The 20,800-nt window shown below is 45.1% G+C and overlaps 1 protein-coding gene across 2 annotated transcripts in view; it reads left to right on the forward strand.

Moving 5' to 3' along the window:
* The window catches only part of MCTP2 (multiple C2 and transmembrane domain containing 2), a 239,582-nt gene that overhangs the window by 62,559 nt on the left and 156,223 nt on the right, over window positions 1–20,800 (forward strand). For both annotated transcript variants that reach the window (XM_075345977.1, XM_075345978.1), the window contains exons 3-4: window positions 15,209–15,271; window positions 19,181–19,286. In XM_075345977.1, coding sequence (XP_075202092.1) covers window positions 15,209–15,271; window positions 19,181–19,286 — 169 coding nt within the window. The remainder of the gene's footprint in view (window positions 1–15,208; window positions 15,272–19,180; window positions 19,287–20,800) is intronic.

Raw genomic sequence — 20,800 nt, forward strand, 5'->3', positions numbered from 1 at the left:
ATGCCGGATTTGCGTCACAACAACCGTGACCCTGACGATCTATCGCACGATAGGTCATCTCGTGTAAAGCCCCCTTTAGGCTCTGCACAGGCAGAATTTATTTATTTTGTATTTATTTTTTGTATTTTCACCTCTGATGTGTCAAATTTGTCAGATTCCGTGAAGTGTCTGCTTCAAAAAGCGCCATGGCCATTTTATTCCTTTCCAGGTTTTGTAAATGGCTTAATTGGGGAATAGATTGGGAGGAAGATACCATCAAAAAAGAGAACACATGAACAGCAAAGTGGATAAAAGGGAAACCGGCAGTTGAGGAATCGGTCTGACTGCAGGATTGCAGGTATGTTTTGCTCTGAAACACCTTGACGTTTCAGCGCAAACTGTAGGAAGAGACGTGAGATCTATAGGAGGAGAGGATGAGCATCCGGGAAGCTTCTCACTCTGCTTTAGGAGATTGACAGCTCTCCCTTTAAAAAAAAAAAAAAAGAAAAAAAGAAAAAAAAAATTGGTGGTCATCCCCAGTCTTTTCATACTTTTATCTTTTCTGAAACACCAAGGCGTTTGAGTACAACTTACCTGGCTGCAGTCGGGCACTGATTCACGCTGCCTGTGGTTTGGGTAACGTGAACGTACAGGTTTATTTTATGTTTTTATGTGCACACATTATTTAAACTTTCAAGAACCTGCCAAGTCTTTCACACGAGACAGTTAAAGAAGTTGTCCAACCATAAACTCCAACATTTTTATTTAAGCTAATCTATGCTGTATTTTCATCTAAAACACCCCTACATATTTTTTTTTTGTTTTAACTTATGCTCCTCTTGCGTTATCACTTTATTCTTTGCACCCACTTTACCTGCAGCTCAAGCAAACTTGACATCTTCCTGTGCTTGATTGCCAAACATCACAGTCCGAGCTGGCACCGCCCAGCCTCACTGTCCAGCTCCGCCCTGTGCACAATCATTGGCTGTTAGCAGTCTGCCCAGCACTGACCTCTCATCACTACAGAATTGGAAATAACATGACAGATCCTGCTTCTTATCTATGACAGAGCAATCACCTTACATTACATCCACAATGGTGACAGATTTTAACGAGCACAATCCGTTTTGGGAGTGGTTTGTTACTCGTTCAGCAAAGCAAGATTTCCCATAGGAAATCTTTGCAGTGCAGACAATTCGTTCCACAACTTGTTAAATGTCCCATCTTGGTGCCCTATTGTGCCATTCCACACACGCACAAACACACACGCACAAGCACAGATTATGCTCACCTTACCTTCCATTCCCTCGCCGGCTTTCCTGGAACTTGCATGTATCGGGTAACCAAGGCGACCGATGCCGGACCTTCCGCACTCAGCGCGCTGACGTCAAAGGCAGGAGCTGCTTGCCTCTGATTGGTCAGCGCGCTGCCTTTGAGTAGCGCCTGACAGGGGAAGGTCCTCCCTCGTCGCAATGGTTACCGATACACATCCTGTGGAGGGAGGACCTTCCCCTGTCAGCCGCTACTCAAAGGCAGCGCGCTGGCCAATCGGAGGCAAGCGGCTCCTGCCTTTGACGTCAGCGCGCTGGGAGCTGAAGGTCCAGCATTGGTCGCCTTGGTTACCCGATACATGCAAGTTCCAGGAAGCCGGCGAGGGAACGGAAGGTAAGGTGAGCATATGTGTGTGCGCGTGCTTGTGTGTGTGTTTTTGTGTGGACTGCAAGAGCGGCTTAGAGCGCGGTGGATGTACGGAACCGGAAGTGTGTGCAGTGAGTATTTTGCTCGTTCAGCAAGGCTTTCTCGTAAACAGAGTTACAAATTTAGGCCCCCTTCACACGTCGGTGAAAAACACTGACGTGTAAAACACGCACATGTCCCTCCGTGTTCCGTGATTCACGGCACACGTGGGTTGTCCATGTGCATTCCGTGATTGCAAATGGACTTTACTCACCTGCCTTCGCTCCTGCTGTCCATGGTGCTGAACTCCTCGGCTCTGCAGCATCCGCCCACCGTTCTCTGCAGCTACTTCCGGGTCGGCTGTTCCTGCTTTCATGAATATTCATGAGCTGGGCAGGGGCTGCGACGAGCGGAGGCTGCACAGCGTGTCGCTGGAAAGGTGAGTTGAAAATGTTTATTATTTTATGTCAGTGTTTTTCTGGTACGTGTTTCACGGATCACACACGGATCACACCATAGTGTGGTCCGTGGGTCATCGGTGATGCCAGAAAAAAACGGACTTGTCTCTGTGCAGAATCACGGACACGCGTGTACGCTGCACGGAGACACGTTCAGTGAAAAATCACTGATGTGTGCGCAGACCCATTCATTATAATGGGTCTGTGTATGTCAGTTATTCTGGTACATATAAAAAAACCCAAAACACATGCGTACCAGAATCACTGATGTGTGAAGGGGGCCTTACAGAAAGCCTTGCTCGTTAGGCGAAATACTCGCTAACTGGGTTACTCGTTAAGCCAGGTTCCACTGTATATATTACCTGCATCATTCTACTCATCCTAGACTAATGTCCCCTTTCCTGGTCCTCTTATTGTAGCAATGCTCCATCCTGTAAAATTGTCCCCTATTGTATGAGTCTTCACACACACAAAAAAATAAAGACCAATTCTTCTCACCTGTCCTATTCCTTTGGATTCCTGCTTCTTGTGTCCCACCCCCCCTTGATGAACGTTGCCGTTGCAGGGGCCACCGCTGACAGAGCTTTATATCAGATGACTGATCTCCAGGTGCTGCGCAGAGATGAGTTCTCTTTACAGCTACTCTCCGGCAGTTGATCATTGGAGTAGCTGAGTTGAGCACTTGCATCTTCACAGCGCCCGGATATCTGTCCTCTGAAATAAAGCACTGACTGCGCGGGCCCCCAGCACAGGCAGCAATCGTCAAGGGGGTCACAGGCCTGCGCGCCGCGTCTTTGACACCACTGCACTACGGCACTATGAAATGTGTGGGAGGGTGCGGGGGAAGGTGGGCAGGCACTCCTACGCAGTGTACCTGCCCCCACTAAGCAACAGGGTGGCAACAGAACGCCGGCTGTGATGCCAGTCAACAAAGGCTGGGGCATAAGCTCCTGCCCCTGTCGATGTGACATCGCAGGAGGTGCCAAAATCCCAGCAGGAGCAGTCAATGACTGCTCGGAGCCTGCGGAGAGGGGCTGACAGCAGGGCAGGTAGATAATTGCTATCTGCTTACCTGCCCCTATGTAGCCCAACAGTGACCTAACAATAAGCTGGATAATCCGTTTAAGGGATCTCTGGCCTTTTGTTTTTGTTTGCTGTTCTCGATTTTTATTTTTTTTTTCCCCTCCTGAAAAATGAGTGTGGCCTTTTTTTTTTGGTTTGTTTTTAAATTGTCAAAGATTTTTATTTTTAGTAGTCTTTTTAAAACAAAAATGGTGGAAAGACCCTCCTAAAGATCTGTCTTGGTTTAAATTCTCTGCTTGGCCATGTGTTTTTTTTTTTTTTTCTGTTTTAGTCCATGTTGTAGGTACCTAGCGCACTCCCATAGACTGCTGTGAGCTCTTCATTTCATATAAAGGCCCCAATGTGCAAATAATTATTTTAGTGGCATACACCCATTGATTTATTCCAGCAATCCTTCCTCCATAGATGCTCAGCTTGTAGGGCAAGACTCCCTCCTGTGAGGGGTGTATGGGGCAGCACTGTGTGTATTGTTACATGGTGCCGAAGTCTGATTATAACTCAGATTATTTTATTTGTTTGCTACAGGCAATTTCATCCAATTGTTTTCTGTAGATTTACGTAACCAGACCGCCATTCAATCCTCCCATGTACATATATACTTTCACTGGGTGAGGCTCTAGAAGCGGGCCAGAAAGTTGTTAGTTAAGCAACTCCTTGAACAGGATGTGTATTGTTCTGTCACATGCCTCCAGTCTGTTGGGTTTGGCTGCGCGCAAACTATTTAGAAGGTTCTGAACAAACCATTAAAAAGAATCGTGGGTCCAACCGAAACTGGAAAGAAAGGGCATTAGGCCAAAGGATATGTGAGGGGGTTGGGGGGTACGGAATGATGGCTGATACTTTTGGTGCAAATTTTTTTGGGCAAAGTGGAGGGAGAATATCCCAGACGTCATACAATATATGATTGAAATCCTTTCCTAATGGAATTGAGCTTGACCCGATTTGCATGAAGGTATTGACTGATTAGGAACAAAAGTTTGTATGCCTTGTGTATAGGGGGGTTTGGGCACTTTGATGCCTCTTGGCTTTGGCTGTTGTTTTCAACCCCTCTAATACTATATCTTGTAGCTCTGCTTCTTTATAAAGCATTAGGTGCAACAACTGAAGCAGTAGATTATGGTTGCAGAGGTGACATCATGGCTACAGCATGTGACCACTGCCACCAATTAAATTCAGTGGTCTTCTACTTTTGTAGACACCACGAGACATTAGAGACCAGTGGTTGCACTGCTGCCACTTTAACAATCTTCAGTATAGAGGAGTGATCTGATTCAGACAAGGCCGGAAATGTTATAAAATAGTCAAATTTGGTGTATTTGCCGGACTTACTTCCCCCATTACTCCAGGTCGGGCCACTTCGCTAGGACAGGCAGTCGTGGCAGTAAGGACATTTTGTTTTCCAGTCACCTGGCCACATTCATTGCACAGCTGATGAGTTCTCTTTCCAGTCACTGCTGCAGCTAATCGCAGGCCTCAGGTGACAGAGTGGGCCTATACAGGTGGAGACCACCAGAAGGGCCTATGTGCAGCCAATGTGGTTAGTCAGTGATTGTAGCTGCTTTTTAGAACGTGAAACATCACTAACTTTGTTTTTATAAAGGAAAAAATTTTGGAGCGTTTACTCCCCAGACTCCTGAAGGACTGACAGATTGGATCGGCACCATGGGTGGCTCAAACTTTGATCGCTCAGCAGCATTAAAAGGGGCACAGAAGTCATCTGCATCCGGCCAAAAAGACTGCCTCAGAGCAGCTCGAACAAGCTTGTAGGTGCTGCACTCCTTTTACTGTGCCACCTCTGTGGAGCCCCTGAGGCTCCAGTCGCAACAGGGTACTGCACCTCTCTTAAGGTGCAGTATTCATCTCGGGTAAGGAGGTGGTTAGTCACCAGTGGTTCCACATTTCATTTTACGTACAGCTTAGGTACCTTCTCACTGGGGACTGGACTAGAGTAGGCTGGGGGTGGCCATCACGAAGCATGGGACTTTTTTGTTACTAGGACAACCACCTGGTGGGCGGGCACCTCTTGGGGTAGAAGTAGTAGCAAACTTCATACAATCTTCAGTCAAGTCGGGACTACAGTTCTGGCAGCACGGCACCACCTTCCTTCTTTCTTCTTCACTGGGCCTGTGGCTTGGAGCGAGAAGCTCAGCCTGGGTTCCTCACTTCTACAGGGGCAACCCTTAGGAAAGAACATTTCCAAATACCGGTGGCTAGCTCCAACTTATCCAGGATCGGCTGGGGCCCATGATGGCAGAGACTGGTACCCTCAGGGCAGCACTAGAACTGTGAGAAAAAAAATCTGCAGCTGACAGCCTCTTACTGCTGTCGCCCGGCACTATGGTACCAATGGCCATCACTACCACCTAAATCATCCTCCCTGGGACCTACTCCACCTGTGGGGAGCAGAACCATCCTTGCTGTGACATCACCAGCCCTGGAGGACATCACCGGCAGCAGCAGCTAATCCCTGGCCGCGTACCACAGGTGACATCACAAAACCACTACTCCCAACATCCTCAACCTCCATCATCCCACCACCATCCCATCATCTTCTATCCATTCCCTTTTACTGTACACCTCGGGGCCACGGAGCTGGGCAGGGCCACCCGTGATGTCCCAGATCCGACATCACCGGCCCGGCGACGAGTATATTTAACCCCTTGCCCCGTGGGTGCTACACCTGCCTCTGCTGATACGGTAGCTCTCTACTAACCTAAACAATGAGCAGTAAACTACAACATTTAGGCTGTGTGTGCATTTAGACTGCGTTTTTTGATACTTTTTTTTTTTTCTTTTTCTTTTTTTGGTGCAGCCTTTTGCTGAAAGCTGCATATTTTTCCTTCTCCCAGAAAAGTCTATATGAGAATTCAGACTGCTGTGCGCACGTTGCTTCTTTTTTCTTTGTAGTTTTTAGTGCAGAAAAAAGGTGCAGCGTGTCAATTCTTTGTGTATTTTAGCCCTTCCAGCCATTGATTTTGCTAAAAGAAATTGAACAAACAAATATTTTCCGCAATGTGCGCACAGTCTAAAACTCCAGAATTCTTGTTTATAACTTTTACAATTCTATCAGTTTATGGCACATTGCTGTGGCTCCTTACCCTAAAGGTAATTGTCACGTTCTTGGACGGTGACATTGCAGCAGCACTGGCTGTAATGACTTCCTGTGGTGTCACACTGTATGTGTGACAATTGTGTGTTTCTAAATGTGTTGGATTTACTGTCACAAGCCACAGAAGACGTATTGGCCATAGACTTCAATGCAAGTTGCTCACAACTTGAACGTTTTAACAGCAAAATTAGAGCTATAAAAGTTGGGCGAGATCTACTCACAGACTCGCACACGTCCCGGGCAGTGTTTGTACAGACAAAGTGTAGTATTTCCATATTTTATTTGCTGTACTATTTTTCTGTGCTTATGTGTTACATACTTATTAGAGGCTTGCATGGTATGCTGCACCATAGTGGTCCGGGTCATTGGGCCCCGCACTAACCTCTTATATTCAGTGCTGCTTTCTTTCTTTACCTGCTGTTTCATGATGACGCACGAATAGTGGAGAATGCTGCTGGTTGTGGCTTTCCAGTTGTTGGCATTGCAGTGTGATGTTGGCAGACTCCTTCCCCTAAACTCCATAACATGTTCTCACTCCTGACACCTCCTTCTTCCAATATTGCTGCACAGATCAGGTTACGGTTGTTGGCTGCCCGGATGCCGTACCCAGCACTTTGCATGTTAAGAAATCTCTTCCAGCTGTTGCAACTTGAAAGATGTGTTCAAAGCTGGGGAAATCACTTTCTTCATAACCAAGAGGGTCTGGCTTATCAAGGTCTGAGTCATTTACGATGGTCAAATTTCTTGGAAGGAATCAATCAAAAACTATCTTTTATATAGTGCACAACATCCTCTGTAGGTCATTGTTCACAATCCAACCAGCATAAGAAGAAAGCAAAACACCAGCTCACCCACTTGGAGAACCACAACGTCCAGGAAGGTGCAAGGATCCAAGGCAGCCAGACCCAGCGCAAGATAACAGCGTAGCAGAAGAAGAAAAAATCCAGCATCCAGTTCCAAACTATCAAGTGAACTTTGCCATGATAAGGTTTTTATGAATATGGAGGAACCTTTGTAAGGCTATGTGCGCACGTTGCGTAAATACATGCAGTTACGCTGCGCTTTGTAGCGCAGCGTAACTGCATGCGTCCTGCGTCCCCTGCACAGTCTATGGAGATTGTGCAGGGGCCGTAAGCACGTGGCGTTTTAGAGCGCAGCGCTTCGGCTACTGCCGAAGCGCTGCGCAAAAAGAAGTGACATGTCACTTCTTCCGTGCGCTTTGCCGGCAGCTCCTGCTCTGTCTATGGCAGGAGCTGCAGGCAGAGCGCATGGAATCTGCTTCACTACGGACATTTCTGCAGCGATTTAAAGCGCACATGTGCTCTTCAGATCGCTGCAGAAATTTCTGCAGTGAACTGTACGCAACGTGCGCACATAGCCTTAAGATGTTTTTATCTTTTTGATAAAATAAAGGAAATCCATTTTAATATAGTCTTGAACTGGATGCTGGATTTTTTCTTCTTCTTCACAATCCAACCAGTCTACCGACTTTTTAAACAAAGGCTGTACTCCTACATTGCAGTCCCACTCCACCACCCCCCCTTTTTTTTTTGTCAAATTATGATTAAAACCTTCTGGATATATTGCGGAGCTTAAAAAGAAAAATCCCATTTCAAGTATGCAGTTAAGAGAACCTGTCAATTCAAAATTGTCCGGTTTGTTTTTCCCTATTTTATTCTTGCTGCTCCTTTGCGCATAATTTTAAAAAGAACCTGTCACCAGATTTATCCCCTATAAACTGCAGCCACCACTAGCAAGTTTTATATACAGCATTCCGGAATACTGTATATATGAGCCCAGGCCGCTGTGTATAACAGTCCGGCGCCTCCTTTCTGCTGCAATCACCGTCCTCCTTCTTCGCAGGCCGTGTACATGATGCATCCTACATCATCCACACAGGCTGGCCTTATGGTCCTGTGCAGGCGTACTTTGATCTGTCTTGCTCAGGGCGGATCAAAGTACTGTAATGCGCAATGAAAGGTCAAAGACCACACGTGCACCACAACAATTTAACAGTTAGGCTATGTGCGCACACCGAGGATTTGCAGAAATTTTCTGCACCCAAAACTGCATCTTTTGGCAGAAAAATGCACCAAAAAACGAGGCGTGTTTTTGCCCCATTTTGGTGTGGTTGTGTTTTTTTTGGTTTTTTTTTTTGGGCCAGAAGTTCAATGGGTGGAAGGGTTGAAAATCAGACCAAGAAGTGCTGCAGTTTTTTTTCTGCACCAAAATCTGCAAGGAAAAAAGAAGCAACATGCGCACAACACTTCAGAATTCTCATGGCCTTTGCTGGCAGAAGGGTATTGTGACGCCCTGGGCAAGCCAGGGGTCACAGGTCACAACACCACACGCACCCCACATTCCCTGCAGGTACACACAAGGTCAAAACTAAAATCCTTGTTGCCTTCCTCCAGGAGCTGGTGTCCACACCAGGGGGTGGGCCAGGCGGTTGGCTCCACCCACCGAGGAGTTCACAGCTCTGGAGGCGGGAAAACCAGGCGGATTAGCTTGAGAGTTGAAAGTGAAAGGAAGTGAAGTGAAGCTGGTGAAGTGGTAAAGGAGGAAAGTATCAGTAGTGACAGCAAGAAGCCTGAAGTTAGTCCGGGTGTGTGCCCCGGACTGAGACAGCAAGGTTGGCAGACGGCGGTGACCGTCTGCAGGCGAGACTGATTGGAGGTTGCCGAAAGGACCGTGGACGGGTGGAGACCCGGCGGTACCGGAGCGGTATACGAAGATTAGTCAGCACCAGGGCAGGGGCCTTTCGTATCCCGGCAAGGCTAGGAGTCGCCATAATTTGCCAAATCCGTCAGTGAAGGGGACGACTGTCTCCCAACAACCAAGTCCCGTTTGAAGGCAACAGTCCAACCGTTAAGGGGAGACATCGCCACCACCAAGGCACCAGTTTCCCAGGGCCAGCGCCTGCGGGCAAGAGTGGAGCTCCTCCGGCTCATATCCAAGCTGGGGAGCGGGTTACCAGTGGGAACCCATCGCTACCAAACAACAACACATAGGTGCAGGGAAGAGACCGTCACCATCAACTGCAGGGGAAATCGGCACCGTAACCGTCCGAGGGACCCGTCCAACCAGCCGTTTGTTTACCGAGAACTGTGTCGTGTTTACTGGCTGAGTGAGTACCTCCGTGCCGTGCGGCACAGCGCTGCCCCTGCGCCCCTGCACCTCCACAGGCCCCATACCCGCCTGTCCACCCTCCAATTCCATCACTGGGCCCCGGGATCACCAACCCCTACCCACGGAGGGGCAAAACAACAACTGGCTGCTCCATACCATCACACCCGGGTTCCCCAGCCAGAGCAGCGGTGGTGTACACTCAATCACCACAACCGTGGGTGGCGTCACGGACAATAAACTATCCCAACAACCAAACCCCTTTCACCTCCGGGCGAGGAGCGCCGCTAGAGTCCCCGGGATCCGGCCCATCGCTCGAGCCACCGAGCAGCAGCAGGCCGCGGCAGTCGCGGCAGCCGGACCCGAGCAGTGGGAGAGCGCGGCGTCCCCTCCTCCGCCCGCGACAGTATACATGCAATTTTTGTCTCAAAACTTCACCAAAAAAACGCATTAAAAAAATGAAGCGTGCTCATACAGACTTAAACAAGTTGAAGATGAAATGATCTAAAAGACATAAGGGTGCTTTACACGAGACAAGCAATTGCGGGATGCATCGTCGGGGTCACGGTTTTCGTGACGCACATCCGGCATCATTCACGAGGTCATCTCGTGTAACACCTCCGAGCGACGCAGTATCTCTCACAAATCGTGAGTCGTGTACTCATCGCTCAGTTTCAAAATATTGTTTATTTAAAATGGCGCCGGTTGTTCATCGTACCCAGGGCAGCACACATCACTCCGTGTGACACCCTGGGAACGATGAACAGATCTTACCTGCGTCCCGCGGCACCCGCCGGCTATGCGTAAGGAAGTAGGTGGGTGGGATGTTTACGTCTCGCTCATCTCCGCCCCTCCGCTTCTATTGGCTGGCCGCTGTTAAATGTCCCTCCCCCTTCAGGAAGAGTGTGTTCGCCGCCCACAGCAACGTCGCTCAGCAGGTAAGTGCGTGTGACGGGGTTTCACGACTTTGTGCAACACGGGCAGCAAATTGCCTTTGACACACAAACGACGGGGGCAGGTGCGATCGATCGTGAAATTGCACAATTGGTCGTCTCGTGTAAAGCAGGCAATAGAGTTTAAGATGACACACTTTTGCTCTGTATTTTAGGCAATTTTTTTTTTTTTTATAACAAATTGAAAATGGGCCAATGCAAAAGTTTGGGCACCAAGCATGGTTGGTACTTACTTGCACCCCCCTTTGGCAAGTATCACAGCTTGTAAATGCTTTTTATAGTCAGTCAAGAATCTTTAAATTCTTGTTTCATCCATTCTTGAAAAAGGCTTCCAGTTCTGTGAGATTCTTGGGTCGTCTTGCATGCACTGCTCTTTTGAGGTCTAGCTACAGATTTTCAATGATGTTCAGACCAGGGGACTGTGGGGGCCATTGAAAAACCTTCAGCTTGCGCCTTTTGAGGTAGTTTGTTGTGGTTTCTGGCGTGTGTTTTAGGATCCTTATTTATTTGTAGCAGCCATCCTTTAACGTCCGCTTTTTTACAGATGATGATAGGTTTGCATCATGAATTTGTTGAAATTTCTTTGAGTCTATTCCCTTCTCTAGCTGTAAAACGACGAGTTCTTTTTTTAACCTCATTGGTCCACAGGAGTTTTCCAAAATGCATCAGACTTATTTAGATATTTTGCATACTTTTCACTCTGAATTTTATGGTGAGCACGCAGCTGTTTTGTTCTCATGACTCTTCCATGAAGGATATATTTGTGCTGGTGTCTCTGAACAGTAGAACAATGTACCACAACTCCAGAGTCTGCTAAATCTTCCTGAAGGTCTTTTGCAGTCTATTTTTTTTTTCCTCTGAAATACAAAGAAAAGTAGCTAAACAGTTCACAATAACATACATTTTGACCAGCGGTGCCCAAACATTTGTATGCCGACTTTTAGACGAATGGGCGTACAACCTCCTAATGTCTAGTAAAATTGCACCCTGTGCAGCTTATTGGAAAGCAAGGGTAAAGCTGACCGGCGGGTTGGTATTATGAGGTTGGAAAGGTCCATGGTTATTAGGCCCTTCCCAGGCTAAAAATAGCCCACTGCTTCCCCCAAAAGTGATGCATCACATTGCTTTGCCTCAACTTTTCCTGATTTTTGCCTTTTGGTTCAGTGGCAATCTGGGTAATGGCAGTTGGATTTGATGTGAGCTAGCATACAGCCCTTGTGTTGGTATTGGAGAGATCTCTATCAGACACTCCCATTACTAACCCAGTAAGTTAAAAGAAAGAAAACACCAACACACCCCAACTATGGCCCTGATTCACCAATTTATAAACCAAAAAAAAGTCCTACAGTTCCAAAGTAGTCCGCCAAATCAGACATAGTCCGCAAATGGAAACCTGAAAGGCCTAAAAAGAGACAAGTTACTGTCCCTCTTTCAACAGTTTATTAAAAAATTAATTCCGCAGCTCCAGCGTAGTCCATGGTGTTCCCACGACGTCCAATTCTTTAGTGCCACCTATGGAGACTTGTTCTGAGACCGACTCTTCATGGGTCACTCCTGGTTAGTCTGCGATACATTGTGACGGTATCAAGCAGTCATGATTTTAGTAATATTACCGGTCATCACCGCTCTCACCGGGTCAGACAAAGGGGAGCAAGAGACCCTTAATGTCTGAGCGGTGATGTTACTCAATTGTGAGACATTCGCGATTTTGCACTGTTTTATGTGTGACCCAGCAAAAGTCGTTATGAGCGGTAACTGTACTGATGTGCTTATCAGATTCAGATGACTGCCATGCACTGTTGGAGTTGCGAGATTTATTTTATGCGTAATAAAATTGTGAATGAGGGACTCTCGTTCTTAGTTTTTTTTTTTGGTTGTCTTTCAGGTTTTCACTTGTGAACTACGTCAGATTTTGGATCTGCGCTTGTGTAGTTTTTTTGTTTGTTTTTTTTTTTTAACCCCTTCAGCCCCGGGGCACTTTCCGTTTTTGCGTTTTTGTTTTTTGCTCCTCTTCTTCCGAGAGCCGTAACTTTTTTTTTTTTTTGTTTATTTTTCCGTCAATCTTGCCATATGAGCACTTGTTATTTGCGAGACAAGTTGAACTTTTAAATGAAACCATAAGTTTTACCATATGGTGTACTGGAAAACAGCAAAAAAAATCCAAGTGTGGAAAAACTGCAAAAAAAGTGTGATCACACAATAGTTTTTGGGATGTTTTATTCACTGTGTTCACTATATGGTAAAACTGATGTGTGGGTATGATGCCTGAGGTCGGTGCGAGTTTGTAGACACCAAACATGTATAGGTTACTTGTATCTAAGGGGTTAAAAATAATTCACAAGCTTGTCCAATAAAAGTGGCGCACATTTTGCGCCATTTTCCGAAACCCATAGCGTTCTCATTTTTTTGGTATCTATGGCTCAGTGACAGCTTATTTTTTTGCGTCTTCAGCTGACGTTTTATAATGGTACCATTTTTGCGCAGATGCTACGTTTTGATCGCCTGTTATTGCATTTTGCGTATAACTTGCGGCGACCAAAAAACGTAATTTTGGCGTTTGGAATTTTTTTGCCACTACGCCGTTTACCAATCAGATGAATTGATTTTATATTTTGATCGGGCATTTCTGAACGCGGCGATACCAAATATGTGTGTTTATTGTTTTAACCCTTTCATTTTCAATGGGGAGAAAGGGGCGTGATTTGAACTTTTAGGTTTTTTTTTATTTATTTATTTTACTAGTCTTTTACTAGTGTTAAAAAATATACTCTTAAATATATTTTTCTTCAAATACGTAAAGCCGCATGAAAGAAAGAACTTCAAAGATGTAAAAAATAAATGTATTTTATCTATTTAAAAATGGTTGCCAAGATTCAGTTACAGAAAGGAAAAATAATATACTTTGATAGCTTACGCAAAAATAAGAGTTCATTTAGTCCATACTGATCAATGGGAAGTCTTTACCCATCTTTCTTTGGTTCCTGAACGGCAATGCTGGGGATGTCATCTCTTAGTGTGTCTTCATCTTTGCAGCCTCGAGTCTTCTCACAGCAGGCAATGTGGGGAGCGACCAGTAGCCCCCTCCATCGTGCATTATATACCAGCTGTTCAGACCATATAGGGCATTCTAGTGTAACACAGTTGAATATAGTTCCATATTACGTAACCTTCTGGAAACTTCGGAAAGCTTCGGGAAGGATTCAAATATATCCCTCCATGCTCATCACTCAAGTATATTCCATATGGGCATATTTATCCCTTATAAACTTTATTAATAACCTATGCCCTCCAACATGAACAGAACTATGAACGTATATGTCTTACTATGAAATATTTGATAACTTGATGTATTAATTTCAATCATTTTACAACTAGAGAGATTTAAGGGGTTAAATGTTGCGAGTGGAAGCGATTCCACTCGCAACATGCAGGCACACATGTCAGCTGTTGAAAACAGCTATGTGTGCCGACCGCCTCCTGCCCGCGGCAGGGGGCGGGACTTAATGGGACACGCTCCATGATGGATATATCAGTCCATGGTCTTGAAGGGGTTAAATGGGTGAACCAGGGCAAGAGTCAGAATGTTTGTTTTAAAATAAAATTTTTTGTTTTTGTCTTTTTATCTTTTATACTTACTGGGTTAGTGATGGTGTTTGAGAGATGCTTCTCCATTACTAACACCAGGGCTTGATGCCAGCTGACATTACACATCTGACATCAACCCCAAATACCATTGCACTCAATGCACCAAGGCAATGAGGATAGCCAAGGCGAAGCACCAGAATTGGTGCATCTAATGTAATACACCACTTCTGGGGCGACAGAGGGCTGATATTTTTAGGCTGGGAAGGGTCAAATAACCATGAACTTACCAGCTTAATAACAGCCTGCAATAGGGGGGGACTCCATATCATATTTATTTGCTATCCCTCCTCCACCAGCTATCACTACACTGAATGCAGGTAACAGCGGTTTTACTAGAGAAAGGACTGTACGTATGTATGTATGTATGTATGTATGTAGCCCTTAAAATTTATTTTGTTTTAATGGTGCAGCATCGGTATACGATTACTGCAATAGCAATTAAACAGTGCTTATATGCCTGCTCTAATCTAAGCTCTTCCTCAGAGCTCAACTATCCATGAACTTCTTCCAGAAGTGACTGTGCCGAGCATTGTCACCAGGTCCCATACAAGACCCGATGATGCATCCTGCCAATCAGTCATACCAGTAGCCAACATGGCTACTGCATTACTTTGTATGACAGGCAATCCCCGCATTTTTATTGGCTAACAGCTGTGAAACATGCAGGCAGGTACTTGAGCATGGAGTGAGCACCCACGATACTCGATCTGGTAACAAGTACATCTGAGCACCCAGATGTTTAGTAGAGAATCGTACAGTGGTGAGGACACTCAGTCATTGCTATTTGCTTCCACATGGCCATCCACATGATGTAAAAGGAAAAGTGATTCATCAGACTGATATTTTGCATTGATTCTTCGGTACTAGTGTCACCTGTCCCCAATTTACCAGTTCACTTTTAGTAAGTGCTGATCACTGCATACCTGAATGATCCTACACGACCTGTTGATTTGGAAACTTCAGACGGGCTTTTCCCTTGTTGCCTAATATATTCAAACACCTGCCCTAGTTTATAGAAGCAAGATTATCAATATTACTTTACCCGTCAGTGGTTTTAATGTTTCGGTTGATCTGTGTAGCTGCCTTTTTAAGTAGACTGTGTTAATGTTTTGCATCAGAAACTTTTTACATTTCAAAACTTTTTTAATTCGCTAACCAATTCTCATTCTACTTTTTAGGATGGGACAGGAAGCATTGACCTGAACTCTTCAATGTCATCACAGATGTCAGAAGAGTATGGAGTAAGTAATATCTTACACTATCAATTGAGATTGTAGACACACAAAATGTAAGATTAACGTACAGGGGGAATACTTGTCATGTAGAGTTCGGCCTTGCTCACTTCTGGGACCTATGTGCTCCCAAGGAATGAAGTCAATATTGTTATCCTCATATCATTTTGGGAGTATTTTTTTTAAGGGAACCTGTCACCAGTTTTTCTGCCTATAAGCTGTATATAACATGCTGTATATAAGAATCCAGGCCGCTGTGTAGAATGTAAAAAAACACTTATAATCACCTAAACTGGTTGGGCTGTGGTGGATTTTAGTCAGATGGGCGTGTCCGATGCCGCTTCTTTCGGCCATCTTTGTCCTCCATCTTAAGCCTGTGTGCATGACTCGTGCTAAGTCACACACTCGCCGATCCCGCGCAGGAGCACTACAATACTTTGATCTGCCCTGCACAGGGCAAATCAAAGTGCACCTGTGCAGGACCTCAGTGCCGGCGAGTGTGGATGACGTAGGATGCGTCATGCACCCCGGCTACAGAAGGAGGACGATAAAGATGGCTGAAAGAGGTGGTGCCGCAACTGGACAACTGAGACGCCCATCTGACTAAAATCCACTACAGCCCGACCAGTTTAGGTGAGAGTAATATAAAGTGATTTTTATGCTCTACACAGCGGCCTGGGCTCTTATATTCAGCATGTTGCAATGCTGTAAATAAGAGCCCACTGGTGGTGGCCACAGCGTATAGGCCCCAAAACTGGTGACAGGTTCCCTTTAAGGATCGTGCCTCCCTAGTGCAACTCTGCCTTACTTTATAGGTGGTAATTACGGTTCTAAAGCTGCAGTGGTGGAGCAAGGCGTTGTACCAGGCACATAAAAATACTGCAGGCTGCAACTTGTTCATTAGCTTGTATGTAGAAATTCAAGCCTGTTCTCTTTAAATTTAGTAGGTGCATTATTTAGACTTTTATAATCTTGCTGAAATGCACAATAAATCGTGAAATGCAGCTACAAACAATACACTGCCCACTAGTATTATGACTTTTGAGGGGTCTGGCTTTGGTGTAGGGCTGTAGACAGGTGTAACGCTGACATCTCAATATTACTATAGGTGATGTTGGATCCAGGGCTATTTATATATTTAGGGTAATATTTATTCACTTGTATAGTGCCTATAATTCCATAGAGCTTATCAAAAACACTGTCCCCATTGGAACTCTCAATCTAAATTCCCTATTAAGTATGTCTTTGGAGTGTGGGAGGAAACCCAATCAAATACGGGGAGAGCATACAAACTCCTTGCAGATGGTGTCCTTTGTGGGATTTGAACCCAGGACCCCAGCATTGCAAGACTGTGATGCTAACCACTGAGCCACTGTGCTGCCTGGCTACATGCTCATGTTCTGTATTTTAAGCAGAATTGTTTACAGCACGTACTGAAGTGTAGGTGGAATAAAATGGAGCACAAAGTGTGTTTTGTGCATTAATTTTTGATGCGTTTTCCCCCTTTCTTTAGAATAGAGGAAAATCCCTGAAAGAATTGACATGTGGCAGATTTGAAACTAAAATATACATGCCAAACCATGTTGTTTCTTATGGATTTTGCATTGTCAAACTGAAACCGGAAAGGATCTTCCTCTTGGTGTTTATTTTTTATAACTGGAATGAAGGGCACAGTCTTGGCCAAAGACATTGCTCCGCTCCAGGCCTCTATCCACAAACCCATACAGTGACTTAAAGGGAACCTGTCAGGTGAAATATGCACCCAGAACTATGAGCAGTTCTGGGTGCATATTGCTAATCCCTGCCTAACTGTCTCTGTATTTAGCAGCATAGTTAGAGATCTTTAGAAAATTATTTCTAAAGATCTTAAATCCATATATGCTAATGAGGCCAGCGACTAGTCGCAAGGGTGTTACTTCCCTTGGCTAGTCGGCCCCCTTAGCATGTAAGCACGTCCCTGTGGGTGTGCGAATGTGTTAAAGAATGCGCAGAATCAGAGGCATGGTTGATCTCACCGCTCTCTCTGCTGCCACCGTGCCAGACGCTGGATTTCTCCTCATTGGGCATGATTAGAAATCCCCAGACTTCCAGTCATGCGCACTATGAAGCCATGTGTACGCATCCTGGCTTAAAATTGGTGCAGTGTGCATGACCGTAAGTCTGAGGGCATATTCTGATCATGCACACTGAGCCGAAAACCAGCGGTGGCAGCAGAGAGGTGAGCGCGACCATCCTCTGACGCTGCCTGTTCATTAGCATGTTAGTACGCCCACAGGCATGTGCTAGCATGGCAAGGGGGGGACAACTAGCCAAGAGAAGTAACCCCTTTGCGACTAGTTGCTGGCCTCATTAGCATATCATAAAGGATCTCTAGAAAAACTTTTTCTAGAGATCTTTTTATATATGCTATTAGATATACTGTAGGGACCGTTAGACATGGATTAGCAATATGCACCCAGAACTGCCTGTGGTAATGGGTGCATGTTGCATCTGACAGGTTCCCTTTAATGCAGGATGAGTTTTCCATAGCTCTACAGTACATAACCATAAAGTTTCATTTGAGTTGTTGAATGCTACTATTTCGGCTTGGAGAAAACACACCCCATGGAGCTCTACCACATGTGCAGTCGCTATATTGACATTTTGGGTGGAACTTAGTGTTGAGCGTTTGATATAGCAGCATTCATTTGTTTGTCCTCCTCATTATATAACAAGATGAGTGGGGAGAAAATAACCGACTTTGAAGAAGAATCCCATGATTGCTGAATCCTGTCACAAGATGTTAATGCCGTGATTGTCTATTTGTGGCTGTCCAGGAGGCGTGACGAAGGCTGCTGTCTATCGAGGGTTTTGCCATAATGTATGGAATTTGTATTGGGAGAAATTTAGAATCCTGGACCAAAAATGGCTTGGTTATGGGGGAACCTATGCGGGTGGTTGTTTGTCCAGGTTGAGTCCATCTATAAAACGCTGGATTTCTAAAGAATAACAGCGCATCAGTCTTTAAACTTGGCATTTGCTTGACTCATTAAAGCCAATGCATGAGGGCCACTTTGAATATTATTTTGGGATATTATTCCACAACACACCCGCCCACAAAATACATAAAAATAATGTGAGGTCGGCCTTATTTTCCTGTGTTACTGGACGATATTGTCATTGGGATATGATTAGTTTATATTTTCCTTGGTTGCAGGAAGTGTCCAGTACACAAAGATTTCCCAAACTTGACACTTCACTCCGGGCATCCTGAATGGAAATAGATTTTTAAAATTAATTCTGTAAAAATAGCATTGTACTCAAGATGATAAAATGAATTGTGCCGTGGTGGAAACATGTATATTTACCGTATAACATATTACACCCTAGACTTCCCACCTATCCTCTGCTGATCTCCATGTTCTACTGGAAACCAATACCCTGTAGTAGTACCAAAAGGGTTTGCGCTCTACTTGGTGTTCTTCAGCCCGTAGCTCAGTAATCACATGGAGGTCATACTATCCTGTTAGAAGAAAAAAAAAGGTTGGCACTCACCGTGTATAAAGTCAGTCCTTCATTTCATCTCTCGTAAGTCGTTGGGAAAGCGGATGCGGCCACTGTGGACAACAGTGGCTGTTTTGAGCATGTCCTTGCTATTCAACTGGTCCTGACCTCGTACTATTCCTGCATGCGCCTCCCCAGCCTGGTAGCAATATAGGGTCCATATAGCAGGCATCTGACACGTTAACCAGATCTGGTAAGTCCAAGGCTTTATTGGGATTTTAATGATTACCAACTTAGTGGTTAGTTTTTGTGCATTTAGAAAGTGCAGAGATCGACTGTGAAAGCCAATAGATGTGCCATTGTCCAGGGTACCAGTAGTCACGTTTTGCGGTGGTTCAGATAATGTGTAACCGGTATTTATTTTGAATTTTTTAGGGCCTTGAAAACTACGACAGTGTGAGCAATCTTCCAAATGTCGTGTCCTACCTCCTGACTATCCACTTAAGAGAGGGTCGCAATCTGGTCATCAGGGATCGCTCAGGTAATTATAATCTGAAGTTCTCTTCTGCTGCATTGTGATATTATGTTATGAGATGTAACCTGATTTCAAACTTCACGATGTCTGTAATATAACAGGAAGCCATTGTGCCCCCCTGGAAAAGAAAAACGCTCCCTCCCCATCTGATGCTCCATTCATGTGTAGGTCAAAAAAATAGTCTGGGTAAGGGCCGGATGGTTGGCGGATGATTTTATATAAAATCTGCACCAACAGAATGTAGTAAATGGTCATATTGATTATTTTTTTTTTTTTGGGCTTATTAAACAGAATAATCCCACTTCTGTGTGGTGGAGACTCTAACCCCTTCCCAGCCAATGTTGCCCTTGAACCGGGCAGGACAATCTTTTAGTTTTAAAGGATTTGTACCAAGCTAACAAGTTCTGCATACCCCTTTTCCTTAGAATAGAGGATAACGTCGTCATCGTTGAAGGATCTGCTTTTGGGATTCTCAGCTATTTTGCGTGGTTGAGTGTGTAACTTCAGCTTTACTAATTAATTCTCCATGGGAATATTCATTTATACCGCTTCCTTTTATTGCACACACTGTTTCAGCATTTTGCTCTGACTTGTAAATTTCACCTGCTCCGCCATTGGTGGGTGGGACTGTTACTTATCAGGTGACCGGCCTCGACTTTCTTCAGTATGTGGTTATTGCACTTTCAGGGTATGTGCACAAGTTGTTTTTTTTGGGGTTTTTTTTTTTTCCCAGAAATTAGTAATATTTTTTTAGACTTTTTGCATTTGACAGGGGTCTGATTTTTCTCATCCATAAACTCCTCCATGTATGTACACAGAGTTGACTCGCTAAGTACTTTCTCTTTTTAGTGTCCTTTTCTATAGCGTCGGCAAACAGATGAGGTCCGCGCAGAATGGGACCCTATGTAGTGGAGTTTGCCGTCTTGCCATACACAATCTGAAGGAGAGAGCAACGTGTTTAGTAGATGGCATAATCTTTATTTATGGTAATGTGAATCAGTAGAAATAAGGTGTAACGAGCAGGAAGCTTCTGGTAGACTGGCGTGGGACGTTTTAATAACTAACCTTTAGGCTATGCGCGCACGTTGCGTACTGTCCCTGCAGAAATTTTTGCAGCGATTTGAACAGCACACGTGCGCTTCAAATCGCTGCAGGAACAGTAATGGAAAAAAACCGATTTCATGCGCTCTGACTGCAGCCCCTCCCATAGACAGAGCGGGGACTGCATGCAGAGCACACGGAATAAGTGACATGTCACTTCTTAGAACGCGCGCTTCGGGCAGAAGTCAAAGCGTTGCGCTCTAATACGCCACATGCGCACGTCTCCTGCATAATCTTCATAGATTATGCAGGGGACGCAGGATGCATGCAGTTACGCTGCGGTGCAGATCGCAGCGTAACTGCATGCAATTACGCAACGTGGACACATAGCCTAAGGGTTGAGTCCACATGGTGACACAGACTTGTGTGGCCAAAGGTCTTTGTGCTGCTGCTTTCTTGTTATATTAAGTGAATAGGGT

This window comes from Anomaloglossus baeobatrachus, chromosome 4 (assembly GCF_048569485.1).
Source record: "Anomaloglossus baeobatrachus isolate aAnoBae1 chromosome 4, aAnoBae1.hap1, whole genome shotgun sequence".
NCBI lineage: Eukaryota > Metazoa > Chordata > Amphibia > Anura > Aromobatidae > Anomaloglossus > Anomaloglossus baeobatrachus.